Raw genomic sequence first — 16787 nt, forward strand, 5'->3', positions numbered from 1 at the left:
AGATTGCGCTGTCTTGATGAACTGGCTGTGCTTGCTGGCTCTCTGTGTCCACGGTTCACACACCTCAGCCTTTTGCAGTCAGCTGTCCTCTCTCTTTGATGGACTGTACTGAAAACTGCACAGATGATGTGCCTAAAAATGACATGTTTTTGTGCTGATTTTTTTTTCCTGTGGTTTTTATTCATTAATTAATAGGAAATTGAACAGGTGATATTAAAGATGAGGGGATTTTCCCTTTATTTTTAATTGTTGAATAGCTAAGAGAACCACTTTGATGTTCAAATTTTTAAAGAAATGGAATACAATGAAGGCATTGCTCCATTGGGTGTAAAACAGTAAGAGTATGCCTGGTTGGATAAAGGTTACTGAAAAGCCTCACCTCCTTCTGCCCAAGTGATAAACATTGTTTTGTGTAAATCTCCTCTTGAAAAATCCATGTGACATGCAGATAAGGACTCTGTCTGTGCAGAGCTTACCACAGAGGCTTTGTCTATTCTGCTCTCTGTGGTTTTCACTTGGAAGGCCCAGTTCAGTAACATCTTTTTTATTTGCTTTTTAGAGATGCCTTCTGTAAATGATAGGAATTTTTATACGTACTACAGCTGCTTCCTTTTGTAATTAATATTATCATAGTGAGATTCTGCACAGGTAAAAGCTGTATTTGCTAAATACGAAGGGCAAAAGGACCTCTGGACCAGTGAGGCCGAATTGTTTTAAAAGTCTATGTTTATAGTTAACAAGAAACAATAATGTGCCATACATGATGTTACCAGTTTGGATCCAAGACATCTGTATGTATGTTAGCATCTAATCACTGTCCCTATGCAAATCCTGAACTTTGATTCCAAGGCTATTTTTGCAGGAAGGCAGTAATGACAAATTAAAAACTGTTCGTTTTAATATATCTGTATGCCATCACTTCTTAATTATTTCTGACACCTTAGCTAAATGTTACAGGCATTGTGGGTGTTTTTGTCTGGAAGGACAATGTTTGCTAGCTATAATTTACACTCAGGACAACATCTGGAGTGCATAAGGAATTAAACCCCTGTAAAGCCTGTCTGGATGGGCTCTGTAATGGCTTTTGAGCATCTGAAATCTTTTCAGGGTGGTTGAATATGCTAGGAGGCTGCACGGGAAAACTGCAATCTTCTTGCTCAAAGACATTGCTTTCACCTTTCTTTTACACTCACTTGATGGAGATAGAGAATTACTTTGATTGTGGGGAACTGTTACATTTATTCTCAGAAATTGCTAATAGTATTTGTTAAAAAAATAAACCAGGAAAGCAAGGACAGAATCAGGGGCAAACTTCAATGTTTTCACATTTCTTACAGTAATATTCTATAGTCATGCTCTCTGAATGTGATGCTTAGATTCTCTTAGAAATCATCATCAAGACCAGCTATAAGGGGGGTGAGGATGTATGTTCCCAATTAGCCTTTCGTGTCAAAGTTTTCAGGTCTTTGCAAAAAAGGCAGAAAACACTTTCAGGAGGCAAATGATTTTTGTTTCTGTGTTCCCATTTGCTGGGTTGCCATCTCCCATGTGTTGGTGTCCAAGCAGAAACACCTGTATGGGTTTCCTTTGGTGCCTGTTTGATTGATGTTTTTCATTTGTGAAAGGCTGTTCTGACTAAATCCTGACAGTAGTCTTGCTTTGCTTACAGGGGAGAAAAACCACAAGGGTGATATTTCTCTGAAAACAACAGTGTGAGCTCTGACCATAAGTGTCCCAGTAAGTCATGACTGTTTTGGAGCTGTGTGGGGAAATTACAACGTTAAGCACCATACCATGTCTAGAATCTTGCAACTTTAGAATTGGAATAAGAAAAATAAGGAAAAATTTCTCCAGGCTACCTGGTTGGTTGATGTTGTTTTGCTTTGTGTACCTGGAACACCAGAGGGTAGGTTTTCCTGTTTCTGTGGGCTTGTGCATCTTCACCAGTAACAATGCTCCCATATTAATGGGGTCCTCTCTTGTGACAGTGAATAACCAGGCCAGTGAGGGGCTGGATCCATGTGTAGGGAAAGCAGGGTGTCCCCTCAGGCTTGGCCTTGCAAAAGGGACCAGGGTCTATATTATATAAGCACTATATTAAAGATCTCTTCCCAGGAGTTTGACCTGTTCCACTCTTGTGGATTAATCTCTTGTGCTATTTCTACATCAGGTATTGCTATAAAGGGACATTTAGGAAAGTTCATGATCCTGAACTGTGTGAATTATCACTAAGCAGAGAGAAGTTTTGCTTACTTCCATTTAAAAGGGGAGGGAGCTAAATAAAATAAATTATTTGTCTCCACTTAAGATTTAGATGTAGTTTATGACATCTGCTTTAGAGATGCTTCAGAAGAATCCTCTCCATGGCCTTGCATCAGTGAGGGCTTGGCTCCTCTGCACATGTACAACTGCCTTTCAGCTGGAAGTTGATGGAAGTGCTGAATTTGCTCTTTTTTTCATTCATCAAAGCATCTTGGCATACCAGATGCAATAAAGGCACTGTATAGATCAAAGTGTTTCATCATGGCACAAAGTTAATTTTGCCAAGATTTGAAGACTTATCTTTTCAAAATGAAAGGTTGAGAAAATTGCTGTGAATAGCTAAAATCCTGGTATTGAATAATGACAAAATTTTCTTTAATGTAGCAGGAATCGATTGGATCTAGACCAAAATGTCATGAAAATAAATTAAAGTAATTGTGAGTGTTTCACACCCTTTTATGTAAAGGATAAGGTCCTAAAAATTGTATTTTCAAATCCAGAATTACGTCTATCTTCAAAATGCCTCCATTGTTAGGTAATTATATCATTGCAGTTTAAAGTCATTATTTTGCCTGTTGCCTGAGGAATTTTACAGCAGAGCAGTATTAATAAGATGCCAGGAGAACAAATTCAGTAACTTAATCTCTGTCATAAATTGAACTCTTATAAACAAAGTGGCATTTTCATTCATAATTAAATGACCTGCAGCAAATGTAGGTCAGGAGTGAAGGGATGTTTGATTTTCCATTCTGTGGAAAATCAAAACTTTTGCATTTTAAGGAGAAAGGTGAGAAAAAATTCAATCAGTGTCTTCTGGACATGGATTGAACATACCACAGCTTTGAGAAAAGGAGGTTCCTAATTCATGCACATTGTAAATCTCAGCTAAGTGGCATTCAGACTTTACAGTTGGTGATGACAATTCCCTAAGCATTCAGATGAAAAAAGAAGACCTACTGATTGACTGAGTCCACTCTTTCCTCATTCTGCCAATTCCATGTACACAAAAACCAGCAGCCAAACCCAGCAGATTGGATTTAAAATGCAACAGATTTGGAGCTTTTTTTTTCCTTATCTGAAATTGGACTACTTGATTGTGAGCAATCATGTGGATGAGATGTTTCTAATGACAACTAAATACCTCCTAAAGTCATATGGCTTCAGCCTCTCTGGTTCTAAATCTTTTCACTGAATTTTTTTGAGGTGGTTTTGTTCTAAAGTTTTTGAAGTCTTAAAATTGTTTCCAGTCATTGGCATGAGACCTGGAAACACTCAGATGAACCTGCACCTTCTGCATGTGAGTTTTGGAAGGGGTTTGTTACCCTGACTTAGATCAGGAATGTTCTTTGCCTACTAGGAAAAGCTTTGGCCTCAGGAATTTGAAGGGTCTCAAGGCTAATCAAATTTCTGTTTGCTTTAGATAAGCATCCCCTTCTTTTTCCCTCAAATTTTGATTACATATGACCTTCAGAGAGCCTCAAAATGTTAATAAATTCCTCTGAAATTGGTTTTTGTTACAGTCCAAGGTAAAATTGTACCCATGGGAAATGCTTAATCTATGACCAAAATAAGGCATTTGTATACTTAAATGAGCAGGGGAAGGCTTTGCTGTTCTGAAAATTCATGGCAATGACCTAACAGAACTATGTCTTAAGGGAATTGAATCCAACTTCAAATTCTGATCTCTAGGACAAATAACTCCAGGTATTCTCTGCTGTCCTAATATTTCTCCAGGGCTGAGAGACTTAACACAGGCAGCAACTAGTGGCCCAAGTATCATACTGTTCTATTTGGTAGTTTGTGTCTTAAAGCCTTTCCAAAACCAAGTATTGGTAATACATCCAGGTGAGGGGAATTCACTGAAGTGGGCTGAAGGACAGAATGAGCCAGAATGACTCCATGTTTCAGAAGCCTTGATTTATTATTTTATGATATATATTACATTAAAACTATACTAAAAGAATTGAAGAAAGGATTTAATCAGAAGCCTAGCTAAGAATAGAAAAGGAATGATAACAAAAGCTTGTGTCTTGGACAGAGAGTCTGAGCCAGCTGACTGTGATTGGCCATTAATTAGAAACAACCCCATGAGACCAATCACAGATGCACCTGTTGCATTCCACAGCAGCAGATAACCATTGTTTACATTTTGTTCCTGAGGCCTCTCAGCCTCTCAGGAGAAAAAATCCCAAGGAAAGGATTTTTCATAAAATGTGTCTGTGACACTTTTCCTCGCAGAGGTCAGACACTGCTATCAGTGCAGTCCTGTGGCTGAGACCCGTGTGTGTTTTGTCCCGCTCTTGAGAAGTTGTAATTTCTTGCAAAATCCTCTTTGTTTACTGAAGTGCTTGCCTTGTATTTGTGCTCTGGGCAGATGGCTCCTCAGCAGCGTCTGGCGATGAGCTCAGCCTCGCCCAAAGCTCTGCCCTGGCTGCGGGAGGAGCCGTAATTCAGCCTGGGGGTCGCTCCCAACGAGCCGCTGGGGACAGCGTGTGCCGGCCATGCACGGTGCCCTTAGAGTACTGACTGAAGTGACAGAGCCACACTCATTTACTTAAGGCTTGGGCTAATCACAGTCCCCAGAGTGACGTGCAATCCCCACTCTTCAGAGCTGGATCCTTCTCGTGCTACAAGCTCCGAGGTGGTGGTGACTGAGGATTATGATTTGCTAGCAGGATTGAGGAAGAAGTGACAGGTGAGATTTATTTCTCACTTGCCAGACACCTTTACAGACTTTTCAATATTTTTCTGTAATTGGCTTCAATGACAGCCTCCCACAGGCACTATACTCATCCAGGGAATGGGTCTATGTAGGAGAGATCTGTTTGTTAAGGCAACATCTGTAATTGCCTTAGGCTGCCACGGATATAGCACTAAAACTCCAAACCTGGCATCATTACAGCCAAAAGTCATCTCACTGTGGGTCCTGCCTTTCACTTAATGATGTTGTTCTTCATGTAGTGTTCTGTGCATTGAAGGTGATATTATGCTTCATCACACCAGGATTTCATGCAGCTCAAAATGCCTTCAAATGGAGCTGTAGAGGTACTCTTTCTACGTACATGACACAAGCACAGACACCCACAGGGACTGGCCTGCAGGGACTGGAGAGCTGGACAGTGCCACAGTGCTGTGGCTGAGCCCCACACCTGCCTCATGTTAATCAGCATTGGAATGATTCTGTGAGCTCAGTGTTATAGGTGAGGACTTTGTAAAACAGGGATCTGCAATGTGACAGCACAGACTGCACAGCAAACTGTTCTGAAAGGGATTTAGAGCAAAGCTAGAACAGTTTATTCCATGATAATAAAACAAGCCCCAAACTGCATACTGGGGGTAAGTTTGGGGTGAGTTGTTGCATTTTTCTATGGCACCAACATTTTTCTGAAAATGTATTTGGTGATATGGTGGCTGCTAGTGGATCAAGAGTTCCCCATGAAGCATGGACAGTAAGCTCACCTTGGTAACTGAGATGCTCACAGGTCTGCTCACTTCAGCTGTTTCCTCTTTACAGGAAAACAGTTGAACAGTTTGCTGACAACTAAACATAAAGGAAGCACAGAGCTTGTACAGCTGTGGAGCAGAAGCATTCTTGAATACTGTCCAGCTGAGTTCAGCACTGTGAATGTAATGTTTCCAAATGACCACCATCAGGAAAATAAGAAATTATTGTGGCTCTCCATCTAACAGTTTTGATATTCCCAGTCCACCCCTAATCCTTGGGTATTTTACATTAATACTTTTGCAGATGGTCCCTATGGGTCTGGCACCAGAATAGAAAGAGTTGGGAATGCCAGAGGAAAGTGTTGGAAATTACAAAGTTTCAACAACACAACAGGTCTGGAGTGCAACTCCAAAGGATCCCATTGAAAAACATAGATAAATTTTTTGTTCTGAAAAACAGAAGTAAACAGAAAAGCCTGGTTCGTTATTGCAGAATAACTCAGTAGGGACAGTGCTTCTAAGGGAACTCTAGCTTTGAGGCACAACGTGGTGTTGATTAGTGCAAATAAAGCTCTTCAAGAGTCACCTTTCAGCAATTACAATTAGACACTGCCACTGTGGCTTCAAAAGCTTCATTAGCAAACCCTGCTCCTAGTGAGAGCTGTAAATCTCAGATACACCAGAAGTTTTAGCTGTTGGAGAACTGTCTTCCCTTATTTATTTTCTTCCAAATGAAAGATAATTACATATTCCTTTATCTGGATAAATAGCATTAAAAACCAAAATAGATCCTCCTGAAGAAAACACAGCCAGTGGTATGGTTCTAAAGAGATGAGGATAATTTTCCAGTTGAATATGATGAAGTCAGGGCACGTTAAAATTTTATTGTTACCTAAAGCAACAATCTTAACAAAATGCAGTGTGGTTTAGATGTAGCCAAAAGAAAAGTATCAAAAAGAATTCTTTGTTCTATTTTTGTTAGGATTCTCTAATGAAACACCTGCAAATACTGAAAACAATTTTCTAGCAGTTTTCTCCTAATCCACAAATAGAAGATGATGATATTTTCAATTCTTTCTTAGTTAAGGCAAGGGCACTTGGCAGTGCTTTGTTCTTTGTCATTGTGCCAAATACTGGCAGGCTCTTTTGCAGTGTCAGTGGTGATCTGTTTCCACAGTTTATGGGAAGACTTCTTGCTGATTTGCCTGCCAATGTACTAACTTCCCATTAAAATAGTGGGACAAATTAAGTTTAGTGCTCTTGCTAATTTCCACATGAATTCATTATTTGGCAGCTGTAATAAATGTATGCCAGAGTTCCTCCTTAACCTACATATCTTTCTGACTCACTCACTGCTTTGTATATACTGTAGTTGTTTACTCTAAGAATTTAATGAAAATACCATGAGGTATCGAAGAAATAATTACAGCAACTGTTGCTTTTTTTTTTTCTTGTAGCTGTAATGGGCTACTTTATTAGCAAAGACTTGGGAAACCAAGAAGAAGTTGTGTTTTCCTGATTTTCAGTCAGCTCTGTTGTCTAGCTTGTCTCTCTCTAACAGATCTGTAGCCAGCCAAATGGATTCCCGCAGTTTGATTCTATCCAGAAATATGTTTGGAGAATAAAATCACTTTAAAATAATCTATTGGCCAAAATCAATCAAGGAGCAGTCTTGGGTGCTACTGGTCTTCCAATAAAACACTCTGTACTTGTACCTGTTTTCTCCAGAGCATCACAGTCTGACATTTTGGAGAGTAAGTAAACCCAAGAGAGCTGTTACTCAGATAAAACAATCAATATGAGTTTGTCTGTTGACCAAATAATGATGGCTTGCTTAGCCTTAGGTTTGACATGACTTCTGTTGTGAAACTGGTACAAATCATAGGTGCTAGCTTGGAAGGAAGCTTGGAGGTCATCCAGGGCTCAAATCAGGATCAACACTGGGATCACCCTAGGCTGTCCAGGGCTTTGTTCAGCAGGGTCCAGATGCCTCCAAAGATGGCATTATGTTTCTGGGTCCCCTTTGTGATGTTTTTTATCCTCTGAGTGAACACAGTTTTCCTTGTGCCTAGATGGAACCATTTCTATTTCCCCATCTCATCCTCCTGCCATGCAGCACTGTGAAGAGCCTGGCTTTGCTGGCTCTGTGTCCTGCTGAACTCCCTCCCCCCAGGTGATCCCTGTGTCTGAGGAAAGGGCAGTCATTGCTTCCCTCCAGCTCCTGGCTGTGCTCCAGCTGCCACAGCCCAGCATGCTGCTGGCTTTCCCTACTGCCTCACATTTAACCTGCCCAAAGCAAGGAGCTGTGGAACTGGGACTGACTTTTCTCCCTCAGACACCCAGCTGCACATCTCCTTTATCACGGGAAGTTTATTCATGGAAGTCAGGGATATTACTGAAGCTTATGGCACACGGAGCCAAGGTTTCAGAAAGCAAAGGGAACAGAAATAACCCATGAAAAATTCCTCATGTGACATTTTCTGCAGGAGGTGTCAGATGTAATTAAAATACTTCTCTTATGTAGGACTGGGGCGAGGGAGAAAAGCTTGATAAATTATTTGTTGACAAAGAAAGGGATTAAAAAAGGGTTTTTGCACATATTTGAAATGTCTACCTCTCAACCCCCTCCAAAACCTCTCCTTTGAAAACTGACTGAATCATTTGTTGCAGCTGTTTGGTGTGGGCTCAAAGGCTTTTAGGTCTCAGATTTAAATGTTAGACAAACATAATGACCAGAGTCCTGTGTGACATCCATGTTAGGCTCAAAGTGAAGGCAAGTTTTACGGTTTCCAAATTGCCTTGCTTTGAGAAGGAGTGCTGCTTTAGATTTTAACCTCTGTTAGTTTGTAGTCTGTGTGTAATAAACACATGGGGGAATAAAGGCAAATGGAGTTTCTGGCTTGGCCTAAAGAGAACTTCTGGTCAACATTGTCTCTAGTGGAATTACATTACCAACAACAATGAAGAGTTGCCAAAAATACATAAATGTATCAATCTCAGGAGGGGAAGCTATTAATGAGATTGTCCTTCTGTGAGTAATCCTGTACCCCGACCACCTCCTATGAGATTACCCTTTGAAAAAACAAGCCCACTGAGAAGTCGTGCTGTGTTGGAGAGAGTTGTGTGGAGCAATTAACCTCAGGAAAAGCTCAGTGCTGATTGCAAGTGGCTGCTGATCCACCAAGGAAAACGCTCATACCAAACCCAGGAGAAGACAGGAGCAAGGCATTAGAGGGGTGTGCAGCATCATACCCTGGAACAAGGACATTGGGCCCTCAGTGGGCAGCACGGTGAGTTTCCAAAACCAGCTGGGCTCTAGTTTTGTTAAAACATGCTTTGGGTTATTTAAACAGGTTGGATCTAGTTTTGTTAACTCATGCCTGAGTTAAGACAGAAATGAGGCAGAAATAAGTAAGCAAACTTGTTAGATTCACACTGGTGCTACAGGACATAAGGATAAATATAAAAACAAATCATGATGAGGCAGTGTGTCTTTCAGCACAGCAGGCAGTTTCACCTCTGACAGCACAGGGGTGCTGTTGTGACTGTCCTGTGCTGTACATTTTATCCAGTACAAAACTTTTCTAACACATAAGGTTTCCTCACTGCAGAGCTGGCATGAGAACCATGCAAAGCAAGCTGCCACATCTGACTCTGTGTGTGCTAGGAATTGCAATTATGTTCAAAGTTTTCATTCTGCTGATGGATTTCCATTCCAGCCAATTTTGAAGCGTGATGGTTTAGCAGGAAGCAAAGCCAGTGTGTGGATCTCCCTTTGGCTGGCCGGAGGGAGAGGTAAGTATACAAGTGGACACATAAATGGGCAGGTAAATGTGAGTTGTAAATGGAAATTTTAAGGATTGAAATAGGAATTGTGGGCAAATAGCTTGTTGTCCATCATGGTCTCACTGGAGAGCAAATGGATGAGTGGCAGGCAGGTCCTGCTCAGGGGTGCAGACTGGTGACAAAGTGACACCAGAAGCCAGCAGCAGCAAAGCAATAGCTCAGTACACCAAAAGCTGCTGGGGCAGGCTGGTGGGACAACCAAGTCACAATAAATATTGAAGAATTTGGGAGCTGCTCCAAATCCCAATAAACCAGAATCTTGCTGTTTCAAGCATACAAATTCCCATTGTGTGGAGCATTAAAAAAAAAGCAAAGAACATAAATGTGAAAATGTGCAAAGGCTTTTGGGAATAACATAAGCACTTGAAACATACTGTAATATCTTAGTGTCTATCCAAGCATATTTAATTTATCCTGTTCACTGCGATGGTATTCACAGTCAGATTTGGCATGTGGGTATCCCTCTAAAGTGGAGGTCTGCTTGTCCTCACTATAATTTTTAATTGAATTTATGTTCAGTCAGCATAACATGATTGCTCTAAAGATGGTTTCTGTCTGCCCATAATAAGGTTAAGACTCAATTAGTAGCTGTAGCATCTAACAATGTTTCACCACCTGCCAGAAGGCTCAAGCAGCATCTGGCCAGCTGCAGGTACCAGTTCAGCTCCCGTTTCCCTTTGCAGGGGTGCTGGGCCACCCTCCCCGGGAGCGCTGAGCGAGGGATGGGCTGTCCTGGGGCTCCCTGTGCCCCATCCCTGCTCCATCTGTTCCCTGCACAAAACCACAAACACATCATTCACACCCTCGCTCTGCAGTCCCCTGAAGGTGCACAGCTGCTGGGAAAACTGCTGAGATGATAATAAGGTTTTTGATGTCTTTATGTGAGGATTAAGGGTTTTTTCATCTTGAAGAAATTAATTTTACTCTAATCAACAACTGTATCAACTGGTAAGCCTCAAGAAAATCTGAGTGACCGTTAGGTGACAAAACTCCAGATGAAGCCTGTTGTGTTTCTTCCTAAGGTTTTTCCTTTCCATTTCTGCCCACCTGACCCTGATAAACTCATTTTTGCATTATATCCTTAGCACAAAACAAATTATAGCTCTTTCTCTCTTCCTTCCTTTTAATGTGTGTCCAGTTTTCCCATCAATCTTATTACTTACCCAGAAAGTTAACAAATATTGGGATGTATGTGATAGTCTCAATAGTTATCTGAAATACCAATTTTGCATATATATATATATAGGCATTTGATCTTGGTTGTAACTTGATTAACAGCAGGTAAATAAAAAAATACATCATTTTTGATTTGTGAGAAGAAATGGACAGACATGTAATTTGAAGGAAACCAGGAGAAAACATGAAAGTTGTAAATGAGAATTCTACCAGCAAAGGAACACTTGAAATTGTATTGTCTGGCATTTTATATTTGGTCATATAGGTCAGATACTATCATTTGGTCAAGGTCTACTTTATGTACAAATTTTGGAGAGCAAACGGGTGTGTCCTTGGGACACTTTGTATGTCCCTTGGCAAGCTTCCCATCTTCTTCCCGCCAATCTTGTCCTGCACAGGAGCTGTGCGAGCAGCTTGTCCATGGGACGGGATTCCTCAGGGGCTCACCGGGAACGCGCTGCTCTCGCCGGTATTTACCCGTTCGGTGAAGGCTGAGGGGCGGGAGCATCAAACGCGTTCTGTGCCCACCGACCCCGCCATGGCGCCGGGGCCGGGAGGGCTGTGAGGGGCCGGAGGGCGTGTCGGGGGCTGTGGGGATGTCCCGGGGCGTTTCCCGAGGGGCGGGGGCGTGTCTGGGCTGTGTCCCGGGTGTGTCCCGGGGCGGTGGTGCCGGTGCAGCGCCCGCGGCCCCGCCCCGCCGTGACCTCAGCGCGCCTCACGTGATGCAGGTGCGGCCCCCGCCCCGCCGCTCCCGGCGCTCCCTCCCTCCGTTCCCTCCGCGCCCCGCGGATGCGCTGGAGCCTCCGCGCCCCCGCAGGTCTGTCCGCGCCGGTGAGGGGCGGGGGGCGGCGGAGCCAGGCCGGGCCCGGCCGCGGTGCAGGGCCCGTCCCCCGCGCAGGCCCCCGGCGCGGCGGGGCCTCTCGTAGTACGGCTGAGGGGGTCGCGCCGCAGGCCGGGCCGGGCCCCGGAGCGTGGGATGAGCGGGGCGGCCCGTCCTGGCCCGGGCTCCGGGGATGCCTCAGCCCCGCCGCAGCCGGGAGCGCCTTGACAGCCCGGCAGGCTCCGGCCCCGGTGGCCAGGGTGACCGGGACACCGCGTCCTGGCATCACGGGGAGGGGCCGCAGAACAAACCCGACCCTCCCAGATCCTCCCCTCTGCCTGTTGGTAGGCTGGAGTCTGTGGTGGTGTCATCCCTCCGGTACTGTGGAGTGTCATCCCTGCGGTACCCGCTGCAGGCGGTTTTCAGGGCAGGGTAATAAATCCGTTAATTTTATTGCACCGAGGCGCCTCCATTGCCCGGGACTCGCGCCTTGGGCGCCTTGGGGCGAGGGCGCCGCTGGAAAACCTCCTGCAGGTCAACTTTGTGTGTGCAGAGTCAGGATTCTCCATACAGCACGGCATACCTGTGCTGGGGGAAAAGAAACATTTAGTGCATGGAGGTATCCCTGAAGTAGCCTTATTTAAGGATATTCCCTCTATCTGTAATTTAAATTATCTGTGATAATCTTTTGGAGAAACTTTATCCTGTTCATCCATTTTTTCAATGTCAGCCTTATTTTATTTGAATTACTCAGTCTTAAGGAGAACATTAAGAGTAAGCTGTGTGGAGAATATTATGGGAAATTACCATGATAGTGGATGAAGAACTATTTTTATGAAATATGAAGCAGATTTTTTTTAACCGCCACTTATGCAGAGCATAAAGAACATTAGCAGAAGGGCTTCACATGGATTAAGAAACTCAGTAATGACACTGACAATATCAGGAGGATATTAATTCATATGTGCAGTATATTTATACTGAAAGTGATTTTGAAAAGAGCTGGATAAAAACTTAATTATCAGAAGTGTCTGCTGTCTGTTTTCCACATGCTTCTATGTGAAGCCTGGGTAGAATAATTCCCAAGGCTCTCTGTGACATTAGGGCACTGCTAGAGGTGGAAGTGCCGAGGTGAAAGCCAGGTCGTTGTTTGAGACAGAACAGCTGCAGGAATTTTCAGCTACTCAGGGCTTTTGTTCCTCCATTTTGAGGGTGCTGTGGTGCATTAAATATCAGGTTGTTCTTGTGGTTCACTGCTTCTTTCTTATTTTTGACCTCTGGTAGAGATTTAATTAATGCCATTCTTTCGGTTGCTCTTAGCTCAGCCTGATCCCTTTCCAATGACTGTTTTCATTTCAGGGTTGGTTTGGGAAGCATAGCGGAGTGGAACGTGTGTGACTGCAGCCGGCTCGGTGCGCTGTCCCGGGTGCTGATTTCTGAGTGACAGCCGCAGGGCCGAGCGGGCTGGGACGCTCTGTGATCACGCTGGGGGTCTCTGCTTTGTTCAGCTGCTCACAGCTGACATCTGTGCTGAGGAGTGATGTGTGCAGAAGGAAAAACTGGGAAGAAGTCAGGGCTTTGGAGTCATATTAATCTGGAACTGAAATCTGGCTGGAATGACTTAGCTGCTGCATGCTTTTATAGATTGCATATTCAGTAGTTACTGCTTGAGGTATGGCTCTGACCTCGTTGTGAAATTTAAATGGAGCCAGAGGGAAGTGACTGGTACCACTTACACGCTCTTTTTTTCTGTTATATATGATGTCACTTACACCCATTTTCCAATATCCTTGATACATTTTTCTTATTCTGTTATGTGTTCTTTACTAACTTCTAGAAGAAAGAACTACACATTCTTCAGGCAGACATATGATGATGAAAAAATGTAAAATTACCTGTGCTTAAGAAGCTTGCTGCTGCAGTGTGATCAACTGAGAAAAATGTTTTTCTCTTTCCTTTCTCCCTCAAGTCTTTACAAACTACTTTAAGTGAGAGTAGGTAATCCCTTAGGAGTAGGTAGGAGAGTAGGTAGGAGTGAATGTGTGCAAAGGTGACAGAGGGTGAGATTTGTATGCAGTAAGGTAGGTATAATAATGATAATCATGAAGATGATGATGATTAATAATACTAATAATAATATTCTATGAGAATGGGCACAGACACAAAGTTGTAAGTGCCATGGTGACCTCTCTGTTCTTACTGTTATAACATGTTGAAGTCTCACCCACTTTTGCAAAATGACATCATGAATGCTTGCTGCTAAATCTTACAGAGAATTATGCATGCAGACAGTATATGAGTTCTGTCAGAGCTCTTAATCTGCTTCCACAATGGTGCTCATGGTGTTCCTGTTCCTCCGGTTGGCCAGGAGCTCTGCTCAGAGATGGGTGTTGACACAGGTGTTGTAATAAACTAAATAAAAAGTGGGAAATAACACTGATGAGAGGGAATCAGCATGCCAGTAGCCCAGCTGTTGCCAGTTTGCTGCAAATGCCAGCTGGAGAGAGAAGAGTGTGTGGTTTAGAGGAGCTCATAGGTTGAAATGAGGACTGGGTGCTAGTTTCAGTGCTGCTGCCTTGGAGGAACGCTTGCCACATGTCTGGGCATATGGAAAATGTGGACAAGTGCCTATTTAGAGCATCCAGTTTAGAGCATCCATCCAGGATGATGGCTGCTTCTCTTAGGAGCTACAGCTCAGCTCTGCTGGTGGGTGAGAGTGAAAAGGCTGCAGAAGCCTTGACAGAATAGACATGGGAATCTGGTGTGATCAAGGACAGTTCACTGCTGGGATGATAGGTAAAGGTAGTGGCCAAGAAAAGGATCTAGTCATCAGCTTTTAAAATAGATGTTGAGCTAAAAATGTGATGCCAGAGAAGAACAAGCAGTAATACTGTTTTATTTAGTAGGAGCCCTTTTTCTTTTTTCTTTTTTTTCAAGATCAATATTAACTTTTAAATTGGATGATGAAAAATATGGCTATTCCTATCCCTTAGAAAATTAGGCATTCTGTAACCATGTTTTGTTTTTTGAAAGGAGGCTGTAAGAGGAGAAGCAGTGAGAAAATAATTTAATGCGATTTATATACAGAAATGTTTATGAAGATTTTTTATAGTATCTGTTTTTGAATTAGAGATAAAGAAATCTTAATATGTAATAGGTAACATTAAAAATTTTTCTGTTACTCAAAATAGTGAGTAACAACAACAGTGTTGTTTTTAAAAAAACTTTGAAGTTCATTTGGCAGCTCATAACTTTTGTTTTTAGCAATTGCTCAGTCACACCAAACAACAAAAGGCCTTGGGTTTTACCTTGGACCAAATACATAATTTCTCCAGATGGACAGCTAAACAATTGAGAGACTTTTTGGAGTTAAATATGAATTTTACTTCTAAATTAATACCTCATCGTTCATGATATTGTAGCTTTTTAAATACTTAAAAATGAAAACAAAATTAATAATTTCTTTTCACACTATTGCTCTTTCTTTGCAGTTTTTGCAATTTCAGCATTAGGATTATATTATTTTGGGACTAATTTTAAGATGCATTTATTCTTTTTTTATTTTGAAGGTGAGCCCTGATTCCCTTTGCTAGCACTGGAGCTGATGGTGTTCAGCATTCAGAAGATTCAACCCTTATTGTGGGAAATTGACTTGGAAAATTGAATTTCTCAATTCAAAATTGCATGGAATCTGCTATCCTTGTTACAAAGCTTGTAAGAGATCATTGGAAGCACAAGATAAATGTTTCCAGTTAGGCAAACTAATTAAAGTGAGCCTTTTCTCAGTGTTTCACTGTTTGGTTGAAGGCTAATGTCAATATGAACACTTAACTAACACTTCTAATGATTTGGTCAGCTCCATTACTCGTGGCAGGAATTTGAGGTAGCAGCTTTTTGTTTTCCACAGCACCTGTGGCTGAGGCTGTTTGCTGACCCCAGCCCAGCTTGACTGGGTGAAAAGCCACAGCTTTCCAAACAGAGGGAAGGCAGTTGGGGTTGCCAGTTGCTCTGGAGAGGTCAGTGATTTGTTAGCAGTGCCATTTGTTCCAGGGAGCTGGGCCTGGGGCAGGCAGTACAAGTGGTGTTTAATGGTGTTTGCCTCAGGGAGCAGGGTGGTGTTCGATGGTGACTGCCTCAGGGAGCAGGGTGGTGTTCAATGGTGTTTGCCTCAGGGAGCAGGGTGGTGTTCAATGGTGTTTGCCTCAGGGAGCAGGGTGGTGTTCAATGGTGTTTGCCTCAGGGAGCAGGGTGGCATTACCAGCTGCAGGAGCTGTGTGGGGATGGCCAGCAGCAGCCACTCCTCTGCTGTGGCTCCAACTCTGAAGGGAGCTTCATGCCTAGGCCTGAGCTTTGTACTAGGGCACTGTAGCCAGAAACCTCAGTTTTTGCTGTGAGGCTGAAATGTGTCTACAATTCATTGGCTCTTTTTCTGATTAAGTTTGGTTTGATTTTATTAATAGACTTGGATCGTCTGGCTAATAAACAAACATGAGTCACCTGAAGTTGTTTGCAGCTACGCTGAAGAGGCATGGCTTTAAACTTCTGGAAAATCAGGATGTAGCCAGAAGGGCATTTTTACATGGCCAACGGTATGTTTCATCAGGAACCTCAGAGCCAGTCCTGAGTGGGAGTAATTCCAATTACATGGAGGAAATGTACTGTGCATGGCTTGAAAACCCTGAAAGTGTACATAAGGTAAGTCTAAAGCTTGACCGTAATGCTGGGTTAAGAGTGGAATAGGTTTCTTTTACTTTGTCACTTGCTTTTTAATAAAAAGTTCAGGAAAAGGTGTTGTGTGAAATGAAAAACATGAAATTAATTTCCCATCTATTGCTTGGTGTAAGATGTGATATTGCAACTATGAAAGTACAGGGGAGGAACAAGCATGGTGAGCAGAGCAGAAAGAAGGATAAGTACAGACCAGGAATAGACAGCTGCTCTGAAACTTTATTCCTCCATGGAATAAAGTGCTGGTCAAGCACTCAGTTAAGTAATTCATTACATCCAGAAGAAGACCCAAGAATAAATTATACTTAATTTTTTGGTTTATAATAGGGCTGTATCAGAAAATATGTTTAAATAATGCGTTGATGTTGGTACTTCTAATCTGTCTGAAGAAGATGAATGTTCAGTTGTCTTTGGATTAAACTATGGAAGTTGTAACCTTAAAACTGAATCTGAAATGGTCAGAACATTATTCTGAAGTATCTTGAAAAGTATTTTGTTTTGAATCTTTCCC

The 16787-nt window shown here is 42.5% G+C and overlaps 1 protein-coding gene across 3 annotated transcripts in view; it reads left to right on the forward strand.

The window, feature by feature from the left end:
* Window positions 1-11493: 11493 nt before the first annotated feature.
* The window catches only part of OGDHL (oxoglutarate dehydrogenase L), a 51516-nt gene continuing 46222 nt past the window's right edge, over window positions 11494-16787 (forward strand). The window contains exons 1-2 of one of the 3 annotated variants that reach the window (XM_058810204.1): window positions 11494-11545; window positions 16009-16243. In XM_058810204.1, the coding sequence (XP_058666187.1) occupies window positions 16037-16243 (207 nt within the window). In that variant the 5' untranslated portion in view covers window positions 11494-11545; window positions 16009-16036. Of the gene's footprint in view, window positions 11546-15116; window positions 15319-15352; window positions 15565-16008; window positions 16244-16787 lie in introns of those variants that run through there. The other 2 variants (XM_058810203.1, XM_058810202.1) reach the window with 2 other exon arrangements.

The sequence above is a fragment of the Ammospiza caudacuta genome, chromosome 9, assembly GCF_027887145.1.
Source record: "Ammospiza caudacuta isolate bAmmCau1 chromosome 9, bAmmCau1.pri, whole genome shotgun sequence".
NCBI classification, from domain to species: Eukaryota; Metazoa; Chordata; class Aves; order Passeriformes; family Passerellidae; genus Ammospiza; species Ammospiza caudacuta.